Here is a 19,236-nt window from a genome sequence, read left to right on the forward strand (position 1 = left end):
CACAGTGAAAGGTGTGGTGGTGTGTGCCTATAATCCCAGCTACTCAAGAGGCTGAGGCAGGAGAATCGCTTGAACCCAGAAGGCAGAGGTTGCAGTGAGCCGAGATCGTGCCACCGCACTCTATCCTGACAAGAGTGAGACTCCGTCTCAAAAAAAAGAAAAAGAAAAAAGAAAACTTCCTAAAAACTGATGTGTTTTTATTGGTCGAGTCTGCTTACTTCAGATCACAGATGATTTTAACTAAAAACCAACAGTTTGGGATGCTGACCCTCTTTGCCCTGTCGGCTGAGCTCAATGACTGACTTGTCCAGGCACAAGTAGCGATGAATGTGGGCTGCAGCCTGCTCATAATCTTCATTCCTCAAAGCAGTCTGAACTCCATCCATGCAGAACTTCAGGTCCAAGATGTCATCAGCTCTCTGAATGGCCTGATAGAGGCGGTTCTGCAAAAAGATTTGGTACTTAGAAACAATGTCCTATTCTTTCAAAAACACCCCTCAAGAAGGTAGGGAGATTCAGGAGCTGAAACTGGTCAACCATATGTCCTTTTAAGCTGTCAATAGCAATCTCACAAACACCACCACTACTGTTAACGCAACTGTTATTGATGACGATCAACACCATTGACAGGTATCATACAATTTTAATAACGTGATCAAATCATTCTTTTTTTTTTAGACACAGTCTCACTCTGTGACCCAGGCTGGAGTGCAGTGGCGCAATCATGGCTCACTGCAACCTCTGCCTCCTGGGCCTAAGCTATCCTCCTACCTCAGCCTCCCAAGTAGCTGGGATTACAGGCGTGTGCCACCATGCCTGGCTAGTTTTTGTATTTTTTGTAGATGCAGGGTTTCACCATGTTTCCCAGGCTGGTCTCAAACTCCTGAGTTCAAGCTATCTGCCGGCCTTGGCCTCCCAAAGTGCTGAGATTACAGGAGTAAGCCACCATGCCTGGCCTACTTCATTTTCTTACCTAATTGCCCTGGATAGAACCATACAGCCACCAACTCATATATTAAAAAAAAATTTTTTTAAACATGCTTGCTTGTTCTAGAGACATAGTAAGAGAAGACACCCTTGTCTTGTTCCTCATCTTAGGAGGAAAGAATAACATCTTTCACCAGTAAGTATGATGTTAGCTGAGGGTTGTTTTTTTAAAAAAATTTTTGTAGAGATAGGGTCTCACTATGTTCCAAAGTTTGGTCTCAAACCTCTGGCCTCAAGAGATCCTACTGCTTTGGTCTGCCAAAGTGTTAGGATTACAGGCATGAGCCACCATACCTGGCCAGCTGTGGTTTTTCACAGATGCCCTTAATCAGGCTGAGAAGTTCCCCGCTATTCCAAATTTGTTGAGTGTTTCTATCATGAAAGGGCACAGAATTTTGTCAAATGTTTTCTTCTAAGTCTATAAGGTGATCATGTGTTTTTTGTCCTTTTTTCTATTAATATGGTGTATTATTAGGTTGGTGCAAAAGTAATTGTGGTCTTGGCCATTACATTTAATTGATTTTCAGATGTTAAATCAACCTTGTCTTCCTAGGATAAATTCCACTTGGCCATAGTATATAACCCTCTTTATATATTGCTAGACTTGCTTTGCTAGGTTTTGTTGAGTATCTCTTTTTTTTTTTTTTTGAGACAGAGTCTTGCTCTGTTGCCCAGGCTGGAGTACAGTGGCATGATTTCAGCTCACTGCAAGCTCCGCCTCCCAGATTCATGCTATTCTCCTGCCTCAGCCTCCTGAGTAGCTGGGACTACAGGCGCCTGCCACCACACCAGGCTAATTTTTTGTATTTTTAAGAGACAGGGTTTCACTGTGTTAGCCAGGATGGGCTCGATCTCTTGACCTCGTGATCCACGCATCTCAGCCTCTCAAAGTGCTGGGATTACAAGTGTGAGCCTCCGCACCCGGCTTGTTGAGTGCCTTTCTGTCTATATTATAAGAGCTACTGGTCTGAAATTTTCTGTGATATTTTTGTCTGGCTTTGTTATCTCACATTAGATTTCTATTGGAAGGTGCTCTTCTAATCTGTAATGTGGTAGCTTTTTTTTTTTTTTAAATAGAAGCTGGCATTTACTAACTCATTTATTTATTTTTAATTTGCAACTCCACTCTGCAACTCAGGCTGGAGTACAGTGGCATGACCTTGGCTCACGGCAATCTTTGCCTCTTGGGGTTAAGCGATCCTCCTGCCTTGGCCTCCCAAGTAGCTGGGACTATAGGTGTGCGTCACCACACCTGGCTAATTTTTGTATTTTTTAGTAGAGACAGGGCTTCGCCATGTTGCCTAGGCTGGTTTCAAACTCCTGGACTCAAGAGATCAGCCTGCCTCAATCTCCTAAAGTGCTGGGATATAAGTGTGCACCACCATGCCCAGCTAATTTTTGTATTTTTTGTAGAGACAAGGTTCTCCCATGTTGCCCAGGCTGGTTTTGAACTCCTGGGCTCAAGCAATCCTCCTGTTTTGGCCTCCTAAAGTGATGGGATTATAGGTGTGAGTCACCACGCAGAGCCCCATTGACATTTTGATGTTTGAGTTAGTAGAGGGCAGTAAAGAAGCTACTGGCCAGGCAAGGTGGCTCACACCTGCAATCCCAGCATGTTGGGAGGCCAAGGAGGGCAGATCACCTGAGGTCAGGAGTTTGAGGCCAGCCTGGCCAACACGGCGAAAGGCGGAAGGATAACTTGAGCCCAGGGGTTCAGGATCAGCTCGGGTAACATGGCAAAACCCCATCTCTACAAAAAATACAAAAACTAGCTGGGCATGGTGGTGGATGCCTGTAGTCCTAGCTCCTCAGGAGGCTGAGGTGGGAGAAGTGCTTGAGCCAGGAAGTTGGGGCTGTAGTGAGCTGTGATTGCACCACTGCACTCCAGCCTGGGCGACACAGCAAGACGCTGTCTCAAAAAAGAAAAGCTCGATGTATTACCTTTGCCAGGTCAAGCTGACGAACTTTGCTGGACACATTCTCAGCCAGGTTGCAGGTAAAGGTGATCATTCCAGCCAGCTGCTTTGCGTCTCCCTCAATCAGCTGCAGGTTAGGACTAGAGAAACACATAGTCAGCATACACATAACCATAGGGCAGAGGGTAAGAGAGAGAAACTTTTCTTTGCATATGGACACTGTGTCTTCTACTTCTTTCATACCTACCTATAACTCTTTTTTTTTTTTTTTTTTTTTTTGAGACGGAGTCTGGCGCTGTGTCACCCAGGCTGGAGTGCAGTGGCGCGATCTCGGCTCACTGCAAGCTCCGCCTCCCAGGTTCACGCCATTCTCCTGCCTCAGCCTCCGAGTAGCTGGGACTACAGTCGCCCGCCACCACGCCCGGCTAGTTTTTTGTATTTTTAGTAGAGACGGGGTTTCACCATGTTAGCCAGGATGGTCTCGATCTCCTGACCTCGTGATCCACCCGCCTCGGCCTCCCAAAGTGCTGGGATTACAGGCTTGAGCCACCGCGCCCGGCCTACCTATAACTCTTAGCTCAGTTTGCTCTGCACTCAGCTTTTTCTCAAGAATGTTTGACTGTAAACTCAGACCTATACTTGATAAAAAATTAACTTTTTTTTTTTTTTTTGAGATGGAGTCTTGCTCTGTCGCCAGGCTGGAGTGCAGTGGCTCGATCTCGGCTCACTGAAACCTCTGCTGTCTGGGTTCAAGTGATTCTCCTGTCTCAGCCTCCTGAGTAGCTGGGACTACAGGCATGTGCCACCAACCCCAGCTAATTTTTGTATTTTTAGTAGAGACATGGTTTCACTAGGTTGGCCAGGAGATGGTCTTGATCTCTTGACCTTGTGATTCACCTGCCTCAGCCTCCCAAAGTGCTGGGATTATAGGTGTGAGCCACTGTGTCTGGCCAAAATTAACTTCTAAAACCAATAAAGACACCCGTAAATAGGTACAACCAAAGAATTAGAGAACAAATTCTCTCAATTGCTAAGTGAGCAAAAGATGCACTAACCAGTACTCTGTGAGAGCATGGTGAGATCAAAGAACAACTTGTTTTTTTTTTGAGACAGGTTCTCACTCTGCCACCCAGGCTAGAGTGCAGTGGCACGATCATAGCTCACTGCAGTTTCCAACTTCTGGGCTCGAATGATCTTCCTGTCTCAGTCTCCTGAGTAGCTGAGACTATAGGCGCACACCACCATGCCCAACTAATTTATTTATTTATTTATTTTTATTTTCTGTTTTTGAGACAGGGTCAAAAGTGATCCTCCAGATGTGGCCTCCCAAAGTGCTGGGATTACAAGCATGAGCCACTACTCCCAGCCAAGGAACAATTTTTATGACTAACAAATATACCCAGTCTATAAAAATGCTGGTTCTCAGCTTGGTGCAGTGGCTTATGCCTGTAATCCTAGTACTTGGGAGGCCAGGCAGGTGGATCACTTGAGGTCAGGAGTTTGAGACCAGCCCGGCCAACATAGTGAAACCTTGTCCCTGCTAAAAATACAAAAATTAGCTGGGCATGGTAGCACATGCCTGGAATCTCAGCTACTCAAGAGGCTGAGGCAGGAGAATTGCTTGAACCTGGGAGGCAGAGGTTGCAGTGAGCCGAGATTGTACCACTGCACTCCAGCCTGGGGGACAAGAATGAAGCTCCATCTCAAAAAAAAAAAAAAAAAAAAGGTGGTTGTCACACTTGGGCTATGCATTAGAATCACTTGGTAGGCTTGTTAAAATACATCTTCCTGGACCCCAGACCTAGAGTTTCTGATTTTGTAAGTTTGGCGTAGGGCCCTAGGATTTGCATTTCTAACAAGGTGTGATACTTGTACTGCTGCTCCAAGGAGTCTTTGAAAACCATGGAACTAATACCCTTAGTTGTTCACTTTACCTTGAGATAATACCCTTTATATTTCAAGCTCAACTGGTGTTTATAACAGAAAGTTTAAAAAATGGTCACTTGTCCAATTGACCCTGTTGGAATTTACATTAGCCCTTTCTGAGATGCACAGACTCACCCCATTCGGTGGAGAGTGACCATCTTACTTTCAATGCTGTTTTGCTGTTCCAAAAGAGCATCCAGCTCTCTCTCCACCACTTTCTGAAACACAGAGAAACATCCTGTCAGCAGAATCATCAGAAGGAACCTTAAGAGTTATCTAATCCAATTACTTAGCTGAAGGGTGAATCGCATTTCCAAATCCTTTTTTCCTTCCACTATGCTCTCCTTAGACTTTAATAATGTTTCATTTTGCACTTATGTTGCATGATTGATATCTTACATGTATCTTGTTCCATCTGGCAGATGAGCACCATAATGGGCAGAAATAAACTTTTAGTCAGTATTATTAGCATAGTGCCTAATATAGGAAGGCATTTAAAATACAATGCCTGGCCAGCACTGGATCCCAAAGTAATCCCAGCACTTTGGGAGGCCCAGGTGGGCAGATCACCCGAGGTCAGGAGTTCATGACCAGCCTGGCCAACATGCTGAAACCCTGTCTCTACTAAAAATACAAAATTAGCTGGGTGTGGTGGTGGGGGCCTGTAATCCCAGCTACACGGGAGGCTGAGGTAGGAAATCACTTGAACCTGGGAGGTGGAGGTTGCAGTGAGCTGAGATTGCGCCATTTCACTCCAACCTGGGCAACAAGAGTGAAATGCCGTCTCAAAAAAAAAAAAAAAAAAAATGCCTAAACAAACGAAATTTCCAGTGACAGTTACCAAATTTTCTTCTTGGTGCATAGTCAGTAGCCAGAGGTTATAAATCTAATTCTCTCTCATTCAAGCCATTTACTGTGCAACCTCAATTAATGTAACATTTTTTGCTTCGGTTTTTTCATCTGTAAAACAGGGATAGCAAAACATATCTCATTAGGCTGTTGAATTACTCAAACAGGAAACCACACAAAGTGCTTAACATGGTAAGTGGCATATAGTTCAACAATAGCCATTAAAATTAACCATACATTTTTTTTCTTTTTTTGAGGGGGGGCTCAAGCGCTCTTCCTACCTCAGCCTCCCTAACAGCTGTGACTGTTGGCATGCACACCCCTGGTCCACTGTTTAATTTATTGTAGCGACGAGGTCTGACTACATTACCCAGGATGGTCTCCAACTCATGGGCTCAAGCTATCTGCCCATCTCAGCCTCCCAAAGAACTGGGATTAGAGGTGTGAGCCACTTGTGCCTAGCCGGCTATACATTTTTTTTTTTTTTTTTTTGAGACAAATTCTCTTTTGCCCAGACTGGAGTGAAGTGGCGTGATCTTGGCTCACTGCCACTTCTGCCCCCCCGGGTTCAAGCGATTCTCATGCGTCAGCCTCCCGAGTAGCTGGGATTATAGGCACCCACCACCACACCCAGCTAACTTTTGCATTTTTAGTAGATACTAACATGGTTTCGCCATGTTGGCCAGGGTTGGTCTCAAACTCCTGACCTCAGGTGATCCACCTGTCTCGGCCTCCCAAAGTGCTGGGGTTACAGGTGTGAGCCACCGCGCTCAGCCATATACATTTTTTGTTGTTGTTTGAGACAAAGTCTCGCTCCGTCGCCCAGGCGGGAGTGCAGTGGCACGATCTCAGCTCACTGGAACCTCTGCTTCCCGGGTTCACGCCATTCTTCTGCCTCAGCCTCCTGAATACCTGGGACTATAGGTGCCCACCACCATGCCTGGCTAATTTTTTGTATTTTTAGTAGAGACAGGATTTCACCATGTTAGCCAGGTTGGTCTCGATCTCCTGATCTTGTGATCCACCCGCCTCGGCCTCCCAAAGTGCTGGGATTACAGGCTTGAGCCACTGCACCCAGCCAGCCAGATACATTTTTATTAAAATCGTTCAGTAGGTTCCAGAGGGAGACTTCCTCTTGACAGTCATCAAATACAAATACAGAACTTATATTATTTTGTCTGTAGGATTTCCATAATTTTCCACCCAACATATTGAATGACTGAATGAATGCAAGCTTAGGAATGTTAAGTCAAGATACTAAATATATATATAGATAAATAGATAGATACTAAAAATATGTATATACATATATATTTTGAGACAGAATTTCGCTCTTGTTGCCCAGGCTGGAGTGTAATGGCACTATCTTGGTTCACTGCAACCTCCACCTCCCAGGTTCAAGTGATTCTCCTGCCTCAGCCTCCCGAGTAGCTGGGATTACAAGCATGCGTCACCATGCCCAGCTAATTTTGTATTTTTAGTAGAGACTGGTTTTCACCACGTTGGTCATGCTGGTCTCGAACTCCTGACTTCAGGTGATCCTCCCGTCCTGGCCTCCCAAAGCGCTGGGATTGCAGGTGTGAGCCACCGCATCCGGTAAGATACTAAATTTTAAAACACATCTTGCTGAGGCCAGACAAAAAAAACCCCCACACACTAAACTAGCCAGGCATGGTGGTGTGTGCCTATAGTTTCATCCACTCTGATTGCAGCACCACAGCACTCCAGCCTGCGCAACAGAGAGCGGCCCTGTTTCTAAAAATAACAAAACAAAAAACACCACACACATCTTGCTGAAAATGTATCAGAAACTGCTAGAGTTAGTGCAAGTTTACACTTGAAAATACTCAAAGACATCAACGATCCCCTCTCCCTCAGGCTGAAAGCGCCTTTCGTGCTCAACTTTGCTAAAAGTTTGGTCTTAGATTAGAGCTTAGATCTCTTTTGACTGGCAAGGAACCCAACTGACATTTGAAAGTGAATTGACAGCATCGAGTTGCCACTGAAAATTAAAGGAGACGGGAGATAGAACGTTATGAACTGAAAGGAACTGGAGAATCTAGTCCACAACCCTCATTTGATAAAATGCCAAGGGTACAAGAGATGAGGTGACCTGTCCAAGATTAGAGAATTGTGCCTGAGTCTTAAAAGCTCAAACCTCTACAAAGATGTGCATTTGACCGAAACGCTAAAATCACATCCCCAAATCACTCCCCACAAGGGGAATTCTTAACAACGGTTCAAGAAGTTTACCTGCAAAGACTTCCCTCTTAAATAACAGGATGAAACGCTTTTCATAATTTTTAAATTAAACCAATGCAAAAGGGCGCTTATTACTTTGAGAACCAAGCACTTTGGCAAATACTCTCGGACTAACTTCACTCCCGTGGAGAAACTGGTGATCATGGATCAGGAAAATCAATGGGGGTCTAGGCAGGAGAGGCTGCAGATCGCCCAGATATCAGGGAAAACAAGCTCGGCGCGTCCGACAGCGTGAAAAGAGTTGACAGGTCTACTCATATATCCGACTACGCTTCCGCTTCTTTGTTTTCCCGCTCTTTTGTATCCCCCACCAAGGAGAGCTTCCCACAGCCCGGATTCCCCGACTGAAGGCTCCCACTCTCCCTAGATCCTCCATGAAAAACAACAGGCTCGGCCCCGCACCTCCTCGCCGCAGAGCCGTTCGTATACAGCCTCCAGCTCCTGCAGCTCTGTCAAGGAGCGAATGAGCTCAGCGGAGATTTCGGAGCAGCGGCCACCTCCCACCCCCTCAGACGGCGGCTGCACCCCTAATAACTTCGGAGGCGAATCAAGGTCCGCCATCTTGGTCCGCATTAGGCACTTCCGGTCCCTCGAGGCCCCCTCTTCGTTGGCGCCTCTTTGGGGCAGCCCACAGAAGTGCCCAATGAAAGCCTGTGTTTTTTTTAAAAAGTCTACTTCTAAAAACCTATTAATTTTCTGTTCTCCTGGAAAAAGCAAAGCAATAAAGCATGTTTAAATAATTTTTAATGCGGTGTGGAAGCAAAACGGAAGCATTTTTAAAAAATTATATATATTCTTCAGGCGCGGGTTGGGTGTCTTTTTCCGCCGCGCGCCACCGGAATGCCCCTGTCTTGCGGTCTAATGGCGGACGCCAGTATGTTGGAGTTAGTGGTGGCTTAAGTTTTGAAGGGAGGTAGCATCCGTCGGATATCCACACCATCCTTCTCGCTGCAGGGTAAAAAAACAGCCTGGAGACTTCCCCGGGCTCGGGGAGGCGGAGAGCGGCGATATGGAAGGGGGGCCCGAGACTTTGGCGGGGGTCACGGGCAGTCTAGGCCCGAGAGGTCCGAGGTTGGGGACCAGGAGGAGGTGCAGAGGAATGGTTGGGGCGCGAAAACGGCTTCTTGCAATCATCTGTCGCTTCCATCCACAGGGTGGGAACATGTCCTAGCTCAAAATAGGGCTCGTGGAGATTGCTTTTAACGTCTGGGGTCTCTGATACGGGGGAGATGTGACAAGCAGCGGGAGGCATGGATGTCCCCCTCTGGGTAGAGTAAATGGTACACCGATGGGAAGATGGAATGATGGAGCGTGTTAAAAGCGTAAATAACGGAAACAGTCTTCAGAGCCAAGACTCCAGTTTGAATTTGTATTTTGGTAGTTGGGCAACTTGTCTCCTCCCCTGAGCCTCTCTTTTCTCATTTGCGAAATGGAGGATAGAGTTTAAATGCGATGATGTTTCCTTGGAGGATGGAGAAGATGCAGTGAGCAGTCATACAAGCTTTTTGTAATAATGGTAAACAGAGGTGGGGGAAGTTTTTTGTTTTGTTTTGTTTTGTTTTGTTTTTGAGACGGAGTCTTGCTCTGTCGCCCGGTCTGGAGTGCAGTGGCGCGATCTCGGCTTACTGCATCTCTGCCCCCCGGGTTCCAGCTATTCTCCTGCCTCAGCCTCCCGAGTAGACTACCTGGGATTACAGGCGCGTGCCACCACGCCCGGCTGATATTTTTTTTTTTTTTTGAGACGGAGTCGGTCTTTGTCATCCAGGCTGGAGTGCAGTGGCATGATCTCGGCTCACTGCAAGCTTTGCTTCCCGGGTTCACGCAATTCTCCTGCCTCAGCCTCCCAAGTAGCTGGGGCCACCGCGCCCGGCTAATTTTTTTGTATTTTTAGTAGAGACGGGGTTTCACCGTGTTAGCCAGGATAGTCTTGATCTCCTGACCTCGTGATCCACCCACCTCGGCCTCCCCAAGTGCTGGGATTACAAGCGTGAGCCACCGCGCCTGGCCGATTTTTGTATTTTTAGTAGAGACAGGGTTTCACCATGGTGGCCAGGCTGGTCTCGAACTCCTGACCTCAGGCGATCCAGCCACCTAGGCCTCCTAAAGTGCTGGGATTACAGGCGTGAGCCACCGCCCCCAGCCCAGACGTGGGGAAGTTTTAAAGCTTACCAAATTTATCTGGTATATGTTTTTTGTTTGTTTGCTTTGTTTTTGAGACGAAGTTTCGCTGTCGCCCATGCTGGAGTGCAGTGGGGTGATCTCGGCTTATTGCAGCCTCCGCCTCCCGGGTTCTAGTTGTTCTCGCGCCTCTCAGCCTCCCCAGTAGCTGGGATTAAAGTCGTGTGCCACCACGCCCGGCTAGTTTTTACATTTTTAGTAGAGGGGTTTTCACCGTATTGGCCAGGTTGGTCTCGAACTCCTGATCTCAAGTGACCCATCTGCCTCGGCTTCCCAAAGTGCTGGGATTACAGGCGTGAGCCACCGCGCCCAGCCTGGTATATAGTTTTTCTAGTACTGGACTCATCCTCCGAAATGCACCTTCCTCCACGACCCAAGAATTAAGGTGTTGCTGGAGAACCTGAATCCAACTAGGTTTGGAAAAAATGAATTCCAAAGGTTTGTAATGGATTGAATCAGTTATAAGGAAAGGGGAAAGTAGACTGTTCTCGTCAGCTACAAAATATGAAAAGTAACGGGGGGAGCTGTTCAAGGATTCAGAGGCAGCTCCTAGCTTCCTCTCTTTTGCTTTTTTTGTTGGTTGTTTCTCCACTCCCTGGTCTTTCAACCTCGGTCCTTTTTGTTTGTCTTTTCCTGTGGTCCTAGAACATTAAAGATGTACCTTAGTCTCAAGTAGAAAATTTTATATCTCTTAGGACCCATTTCTAGCCTGGAGGATTGATCTTGCTACCCTGCTTTTGCCTAGCCCAGAAATAGTAGTTATTTATGAGGACGTTTCTTCCTAATTCTGTCCTCGTTTAACAATAAAATCAAATCTGTATGTTAATTCTATACCAATGAAGCTGGATTTCTCAAGGTCCCGTGCTTTTTTTTTTTTATTTTGAGACGAGGTCTTACTCTGTTGCCCAGGCTGGAGTGCAGTGACGCCATCTTGGCTCACTGCAACCTCCACCTCCTAGGCTCAAGTGATCCTCCCACCTCAGCCTTCCAAGTAGCTGAGACCACAGATGCGCACCACCACACCTGGCTAATTTTTTGTATTTCTGGTAGAGATGGGGTTTCCCCGTGTTGCCCAGGCTGGTCTGGAACTCCTGAGCTCCTGAGCTCAGGCAGTCCGCCCATCTTGGCCTCCCAAGGTCAAGTGAGCCACCGTGGCTGGTCTCCTATGCTTTTGTTTATAAATAATTGCACTGGGGAAACATAGTTTATTTTGTAGTGGTATCTATAGGTATAGTTTTGGGTAATTATGGCAGAGGTACTGTTTGTGCTGTCTTCAGTCCTATTTGCTGAGAAAGAATCCTTTTCTGTGACTTTATACTTCTTTAGGACGGCCGCCTCGTGACGCAGCAGAAATGGTTTTGTTTTAGTTTTTGGTAATGAGTAAGTTGAAATTTTAAATTCTAATCAATCCTTGAATATACAGTTATATAAGAGATGCAAATGAAAAGTACACTTAATAAACCAATTTTCTTCTGTAGATTAGCAAAGGTCAAGTCTTAACCATTTTGGCTAGTTGTGGGGAAATGGGGACTCATATATTGCTAGACATGTAATTGGACGTCTCTTTGAAAGGCAATTCAGCAGTACCTAACAACTTTTCAAATCTATGAATCCCTCAATCCAACAGTTCCACTTACAGGAATTAATTTTAGAGACATACGAGCATATGAATGACCTACATACAAGGGACTTTCTTTGTAGCAGTATTCGTAATAGCAAGAGATTGGAAACACCTGAATGTTAGGTGGGCTATTGGCTAAATGAATTATAATATGCCCATTCATTGGAAAACTGAGACTGCAAAGTAAAAATGAGATGGCCTTTTGTTTATTGTGCAGATAAAGTAATACGAAGTAAGGTGCAATATAGTGTGAGTGTATGAAATACAGTACCCAACCCTTGGTTAAAGGTTAAAAAGGGTTAATAAAGTGCAGTATAAGCCAGGTGCTGTAGCCCCAGCTCCTTGGAAGGCTGAGGTGGGAGATCACTTGAGCACAGGAGTTTGAAGCCAACCTGCCCAGCATAGTGAAACCCTGTCTCTACGGTATAAATGTATGTTCTTATTTGTATATATAAAAAATATCTGAACGGATACGTTATAACTTGGTAAACTAGATTCCCCCAGGGAGAACTGGATGGCTAGGTAATGGGTTGGAGGGAGCTTTTTGCTGTGCTTTTGGGTGCTGAATTATGTTAATGTATAGCTTATTGGAATACAAGTAAACCGAGGTACTTAGTTTTTGTGACAAGTTGCCTAATACTGCATTAATGTTACAGATTCCAGCTTGCAACATTTTTACCATTTGTTAAGTGACCTTGGGCAGGTGATTTAATCTCTGCACTTGAGTTTTCTTATCTATAAAATAGGTATAATACTGCAATTTAATAGGATTCCTGTGAGGTTAAAGGCAAAATATATGGCATCTTGACTTGTCGTTTAGAGGGCGCTCTTAATTAAAAGTATGTTGTTTGTTTATTTTTTTGAGACAAAGTCTCATTCTGTAGCCCAGGCTGGAGTGCAGTGGCACCATTTTAGCTCACTGCAACCTCCGCCTCCTGGGTACCGGTTCAAGCTATTTTCCTGCCTCCGCCTCCTGAGTAGCTGAGATTACAGGCACTCTCCACCATGCCCAGCTAATTTTTGTATTTTTAGTAGAGACAGGGTTTCACTATGTTGGCCAGGCTGGTCTTGAACTCCTGACCTCATGATCCACCTGCCTCGGCCTCCGAAAGTGCTGGGATTACAGGTGTGAACCACTGCGCCTGACCGTATGTTGTTTCATTTTTTGAAACGGACTCTCACTCTGTTGCCCAGGCTGGAGTGCAGCGGCATGATCTTGGCTCACCACAACCTCCGCCTCCCGGGTTAAAGTGATTATCCTGCTGCAGCCTCCTGAGTAGCTGGGGCTACAGGCACACAGCGTCATGCCCAGCTAATTTTTATATTTTTAGTAGAGACGGGGGTTTCACTGTGTTGGCCAGGCTGGTCTCAAACTCCTGACCTCGTGAGCCACCATGCCCGGCCACATATGTTGTTTCTTAATAGGGCTTGCTCTACTGGTTCTGCTGTCCTCATCCAGAATTTCCCATACAGAAATGTCTGTTGAAGTAATAGCCTCCCAGCTATTTTTCTGTTTTCTATTTCCTTAGCTTTCTTGGACTCAGTACTGTTGGTGTAACCAAGACCTGGAGGTCTGGGTGACTCAGATTTCCTGCAACCATGTTTCTGTACAACTTAACCTTGCAGAGAGCCACTGGCATCAGCTTTGCCATTCATGGCAACTTTTCTGGTAAGTTCTCTTGTTACCATCTTTTGAAATTTTAAGTGAATTAATACATATCTTGTTTAGTCTCTTGGGCAGGAAACGTTTTCCATTTATGACAAAGCAGTTGGTAAATGTAAACAATTCAGATTATGAGATGAGGTGTTAAGTTCTGGTGCATTATCTGTTACCTATTTCAGATGCATTTCCTAGCTCACGTTGTGCAATGATTCTTGTCAGGGCACACAATTCTTGGCTGCTTAATTGCGGTGAGACACACTGAGATGTGTAAGACCTGGTCCTTGATTTTGAATTTGACATCAGGTTGGGTAAAAAGAATGTCTGAAGGTGTTTGTCAGGTTATCAGAGAGTAATTTAAGTAAAGGGAAGGTTGGACCTTGGTTTAGTGCTTGAAGAGATAGAACTTTTGTATGAGAGAAAAGGGAAAGTGCAATTTAGGTAGGGAGTGCTGCTTGCATGGAAACAGATCATTTGATTATGTTCACCATGTGGGGGATATTTTTGTAAAGATGGATTAAGGCCAGGTTTGAATTGTGTGAAATTTCAAATATTGGATTAGGAAATATAAATACGAAGTTACTGAAAGCGAGATACTAATCTTTATAAAATAAAAACTTTTTCTTGCCATTTGCAGATTTAACATTTGTGAGTCAATCCAAGTAATGCAGGAGGTTCATGATTGTGTAGAGTATGACATAATTTTGTTGAGGTTTAAATCTGAATACTTAATGTATGATAGTGAGCAGCAGCCTAACTGACCACACAGCATTCATATTTCATGTTATTTTCTCTAATCCTCATTATGGCTCTTTCTGTGGGTTTGAGGCTTCATTTGGGTAATTTAGTTGTTCTTTGCTGCATTTGATTAAGGAAATACGTATATGGGAATTTGGAGATTTGTGACTGACTTCACTATGTGATGCAATGAATCTCAGCTGGAGTTTGGATAGAATTTTTGAAAGCCTTTTTTTTTTTTTTTCTCAACAGAGTCTTGCTCTGTCACCTAGGCTGGAGTGCAGTGGCGTGATCTTGGCTCACTGCAACCTTCGCCTCCTGGGTTCAAGCGATTCTTCTGCCTTAGCCTCCCGAGTAGCTGGGATTGCACGCGTGCGCTGCTACGCCTGGCTAATTTTTTGTATTTTTAGTAGAGACGAGGTTTCACCATGTTGGCCAGGCTGATCTCGAATTCCTGACCTCGTGATCCACCCACCTTGGCCTCCCAAAGTGCTGGGATTACAGGCATGAGCTACTGTGCCCGGATGAAAGCACATTTTTAATACTAATTTTATCTTTCAGATTCCTGTTCCAATTCAGTCTTCCTTTTTATCTAAAATGATAGAGAAGTTTTCTTTTCTTTTTTTCTTTTTTTTTGAGATGTAGTCTTGCTCTGTCGCCTAGGCTGGAGTACAGTAGTGTGACCTCAGCTCACTGCAACCTCCGTCTCCCAGGTTCAAGCGATTCTCCTGAGTCAGCTTCTCAAGTAACTGGGATTATAGGCACGTACCACCACACCTGGCTGATTTTTGTATTTTTAGTAGAGATGGGGTCACACCATGTTGGCTGGGCTGGTTTCAAACTCCTGACCTCAAGTGATCTGCCTGCCTCAGCTTTTCAAAGTGCTGGGGCTGGGATTACAGGTGTGAGCCACTGTGCCTGTCCTTTTTTTTTTTTTTTTTTTTTTTTTGAGACGGAGTCTCGCTCTGTCGCCCAGGCTGGAGTGCAGTGGCGTGATCTCGGCTCACTGCAAGCTCCGCCTCCCGGGTTCCTGCCATTCTCCTGCCTCAGCCTCCCCAGTAGCTGGGACTACAGGCTCCCGCCACCTCGCCCGGCTAGTTTTTTCTATTTTTTACTAGAGACGGGTTTCACCGTGTTAGCCAGGATGGCGTCAATCTCCTGACCTCGTGATCCGCCCGTCTCGGCCTCCCAAAGTGCTGGGATTACAGGCTTGAGCCACTGCGCCCGGCCTTTTTTTTTTTTTTTTTTTTTTTTAAAGGGAAGAGGTCTTGCTGTGTTTCCCAGGATGGAGTGTAAGAATTATAGCTCACTACATTCTCTGAACTCCTGGGTTCAAACTGTCCACCCACCGAAGCTTCCCAAGTAGCTGGGACTAGAGGCACATGCCACCACACCTGACTAATTTTTTTTTGAGACAGAGTTTTGCTTTGTTGCTCAGGCCGGAGTGCAACGCTGCAATCTTGGCTCACTGCAACCTCCACCGCCTGGGTTCAAGCGATTCTCCTGCCTTAGCCTCCCGAGTAGCTGGGATTACAGACATGCACCACCACACCTGGCTAATTTTTGTATTTTTAGTAGAGACAGGATTTCACCATGGTGGGCAGGCTGGGTTCTGGTTGTTTATGATCTCTATTTTTTGGTGATCTAGGAACCAAACAACAAGAAATTGTTGTTTCCCGTGGGAAGATCTTGGAGCTGCTTCGCCCAGACCCCAACACTGGCAAAGTACATACCCTACTCACTGTGGAAGTATTCGGTGTTATCCGGTCACTCATGGCCTTTAGGCTGACAGGTGGCACCAAAGACTACATTGTAGTTGGCAGTGACTCCGGTCGAATTGTTATCTTGGAATACCAGCCATCTAAGAATATGTTTGAGAAGATTCACCAAGAAACCTTTGGCAAGAGTGGATGCCGTCGCATCGTTCCTGGCCAGTTCTTAGCTGTGGATCCCAAAGGGCGAGCCGTTATGATTAGTAAGTGATTTACTCTACTTGCTGTGTGTGCTTAGTTTAGGATAACAATGCTGTGATCTTGGTGGTGTGCCAGTTCCAGTTAATCACTTACATGGGTTTGGCATCATGTTTGGATTTACTCTAGGTTTAAAGTTGCATTTCTTTTTAAAAGAGTTGTATTTTCTTTTAAAACAATGGGAAAAATCTTTTTTTTTTTTTTTTTTTTTTTGAGACGGAGTCTCACTCTGTGGCCCAGGCTGGAGTGCAGTGGCCGGATCTCAGCTCACTGCAAGCTCTGCCTCCCGGGTTCACGCCATTCTCCTGCCTCAGCCTCCCAAGTAGCTGGGACTACAGGCGCCCGCCACCTCACCCGGCTAGTTTTTTGTATTTTTTAGTAGAGACGGGGTTTCACCGTGTTAGCCAGGATGGTCTCGATCTCCTGACCTCGTGATCCGCCCGTCTCGGCCTCCCAAAGTGCTGGGATTACAGGCTTGAGCCACCGCGCCCGGCCCACAATGGGAAAAATCTTAACGTACTTTTCTACTTCCCATCTAGTTGGAAATGAGTGTTTTTCAGTTTCTTTGTCTTTGGCAAAAAGACTAAAATGAAATGATCTTCTGTTATTAGACAACAAATTTAGTTGCCTTCTTCAGCCTGAAGTCATGATTCACATTCATGTCTCTTCTCTGATAAATTTTTGAAGACAATTTTGTGTATCTGATCAGGCCTCTAGAGGGCAGTCCTCTCTGAGTAGTCATAAAATTGTTAGATCTAATTCAGAGAATAAAACTAATGATAATTTTATGAATTACTATTTTTCAGTATCCTTAAATCTAGGACTCATTAAAAAATTTTGACGAGTTAGTGGGATATTTAAGATTCGTATTAGGAAGGAGGGGGCCACCACGATGCCATTGTCTTTAAAAAAAAATTATTTATTTTTAAGAGATGGGTGTCTCAGCCGGGCACAGTGGCTATTTATTTTTTTTTTTTTTTTTTTTTTTTGAGACGGAGTCTCGCTGTGCTCCCAGGCTGGAGTGCAGTGGCGTGATCTCGGCTCACTGCAAGCTCCGCCTCCCGGGTTCACGCCATTCTCCCACCTCAGCCTCCCAAGTAGCTGAGACTACAGGCGCCCGCCACCACGCCCGGCTAGTTTTTTGTATTTTTAGTAGAGACAGGGTTTCACCATGTTAGCCAGGATAGTCTCGATCTCCTGACCTCGTGATCCACTCGCCTCGGCCTCCCAAAGTGCTGGGATTACAGGCTTGAGCCACCGCGCCCGGCCGTGGCTATTTATTTTTAAAAGAGATGGGGGTCTCACCCAGGTGCAGTGACTCATGTCTGTAATTTCAGCACTTTGGGAAGCCGAGGCGGGAGAATCACCTGAGGTCAGGAGTTCGATACCAGCCTGGCCATAATGGTGAAACCCTGCCTCTACTAAAAATCCGAAAGTTACCTCAGTGTGGTGGCGTGTGCCTGTAATCCCAGCTACTTGGGAGGCTAAGGCAGGAGAATCGCTTGAACCTGGGAGGCAAAGGTTGCAGTGAGCCGAGATAGCGGTACTGCGCTCCAGCCTGGACAACAGAGTGAGACTGCATCTAAAAAAAAAAAAGAGAGATGGGGAACTCACTATGCTGCCCAGGCTGGTCTTGAATTCCTGAGCTCAAGCAATCCTTCTGCCTTGGCCTCCCAAAGTGCTGGAGTTACAGGCTTGAGCCACTGTGCCCAGCTCCATTATTGCTATTATTTTTTTTTATTTTTTTTTTTTAATGAGACAGAGTTTCACTCTTGTTGCCCAGGCTGGAGTGCAGTGGTGCGATCTCAGCTCACTGCAACCTCTTCCTCTCGGATTCAAGCGATTCTCCTGCCCCAGCCTCCCAGGTAGCTAGGATTAGAGGCATGTGCCACCACACCTAGCTAATTTTTTGTATTTAGCAGAGATGAGGTTTTACCATGTTAGTCAGGCTGGTCTTGAACTCGTGACCTCAGGTGATCCACCCGCCTCAGTCTCCCAAAGTGCTATTCTGATGATAGAGAACAGAATCCTGAGTTGTTATACTTGTAGAGTTACTGCTGTTAATAATGATTAAAAGAAAAGCATGATGTGACTAGTTCTGGAAGTGTCTCTTCTCATCTGGGAATCTTGTATGTTTTATCTCCTTCAACTACAGGTGCCATTGAGAAACAGAAATTGGTGTATATTTTGAACAGAGATGCTGCAGCCCGACTTACCATTTCATCTCCCCTGGAAGCCCACAAAGCAAATACTTTAGTGTATCATGTAGTTGGAGTAGATGTTGGATTTGAAAATCCAATGTTTGCTTGTCTGGAAATGGATTATGAGGTAATGGGGACCCTGTCTCTTTGCATTTCTTTCAGTCACCTCGTTGTTTTTTTAAAGATTGTTTTCTTCCTTGTGCATATGTGTTTTTTTGTTGTTGTTTGTTTTTTTTTTGAGACAGAGTCTTGCTCTGTTGCCCAGGCTGGAGTGCAGTGGCAGTCTCAGCTCACTGCAACCTCTGCCTCCTGGGTTCAAGTAACTCTCCTGCCTCAGCCTCCTGAGTAGCTGGGACTACAGGCACTGCCACTGCGCCCAGCTAATTTTTGTTTTTAGTAGAGATGGGGTTTCACCATGTTGGCCAAGCTGGTCTCCTGACCCCAGGTGATTGGCCCACCTCACCCTCCCAGACTGCTGGGATTATAGGCCTGAGCCACCTTGCCCAGCCCCTTGTTCATGTCTTAATTCTGTCCTGCTAGCACATCTTCTCCATATTCCAAATGCCTTACTGAAATTCTTTGGGATACTTCAGAGGTTAACCAACTATTTAATAGTCTTTCTCTGATTTAAGTAATCTCTCTATGGAAATGAGATATTTATTGGGAAAAGCTTCATGAAAAAGGTGAAGCTGTGTTTAAGGTATTTTTTCACAGAGCATACTATTCTTTGCCTTGAATGGAAGGCAGTGTTCTCTAGTAGAGAGATCCCTGGATCCAGAATTTGGAGATTGCAGTTCTCATTCTAGCTCTGCCTTTATCTTGTAGCATAAACTTTGTCAAACTATTTGGCGTCAGCCAGGTATGGTGGCATGTGCCTATAGTCCTAGCCGCTTGGGAGCCTGAGGCCCAGGAATTCTAGGCTGCAGTG

General features: G+C 45.5%; 2 protein-coding genes and 1 non-coding gene across 6 annotated transcripts in view; 2 read left to right on the forward strand and 1 right to left on the reverse strand.

Moving 5' to 3' along the window:
• Positions 1-8,535, reverse strand: part of COG4 (component of oligomeric golgi complex 4) — a 42,010-nt gene extending 33,475 nt beyond the window's left edge. The window contains exons 1-4 of one of the 2 annotated variants that reach the window (XM_003917166.4): positions 8,343-8,535; positions 4,965-5,047; positions 2,929-3,043; positions 269-443 (exon numbers count right to left, since the gene is read on the reverse strand). In XM_003917166.4, the coding sequence (XP_003917215.1) occupies positions 269-443; positions 2,929-3,043; positions 4,965-5,047; positions 8,343-8,513 (544 nt within the window). In that variant the 5' untranslated portion in view covers positions 8,514-8,535. Of the gene's footprint in view, positions 1-268; positions 444-2,928; positions 3,044-4,964; positions 5,048-7,931; positions 8,320-8,342 lie in introns of those variants that run through there. The other variant, XM_021932165.2, reaches the window with a different exon arrangement.
• A 226-nt stretch (positions 8,536-8,761) lies between these two features.
• Positions 8,762-19,236, forward strand: part of SF3B3 (splicing factor 3b subunit 3) — a 54,758-nt gene continuing 44,283 nt past the window's right edge. For 2 of the 3 annotated variants that reach the window (XM_021932164.2, XM_003917165.4), the window contains exons 1-4: positions 8,762-8,895; positions 13,269-13,408; positions 15,786-16,112; positions 18,263-18,435. In XM_021932164.2, the coding sequence (XP_021787856.1) occupies positions 13,339-13,408; positions 15,786-16,112; positions 18,263-18,435 (570 nt within the window). In that variant the 5' untranslated portion in view covers positions 8,762-8,895; positions 13,269-13,338. Of the gene's footprint in view, positions 8,896-11,479; positions 11,499-13,268; positions 13,409-15,785; positions 16,113-18,262; positions 18,436-19,236 lie in introns of those variants that run through there. The other variant, XM_021932163.2, reaches the window with a different exon arrangement.
• LOC116271377 lies at positions 16,742-16,820 on the forward strand. The gene has a single exon (XR_004179937.1). It is a non-coding gene; the product is annotated as a small nucleolar RNA SNORD111 (small nucleolar RNA).

This window comes from Papio anubis, chromosome 18 (assembly GCF_008728515.1).
Source record: "Papio anubis isolate 15944 chromosome 18, Panubis1.0, whole genome shotgun sequence".
NCBI classification, from domain to species: domain Eukaryota; kingdom Metazoa; phylum Chordata; class Mammalia; order Primates; family Cercopithecidae; genus Papio; species Papio anubis.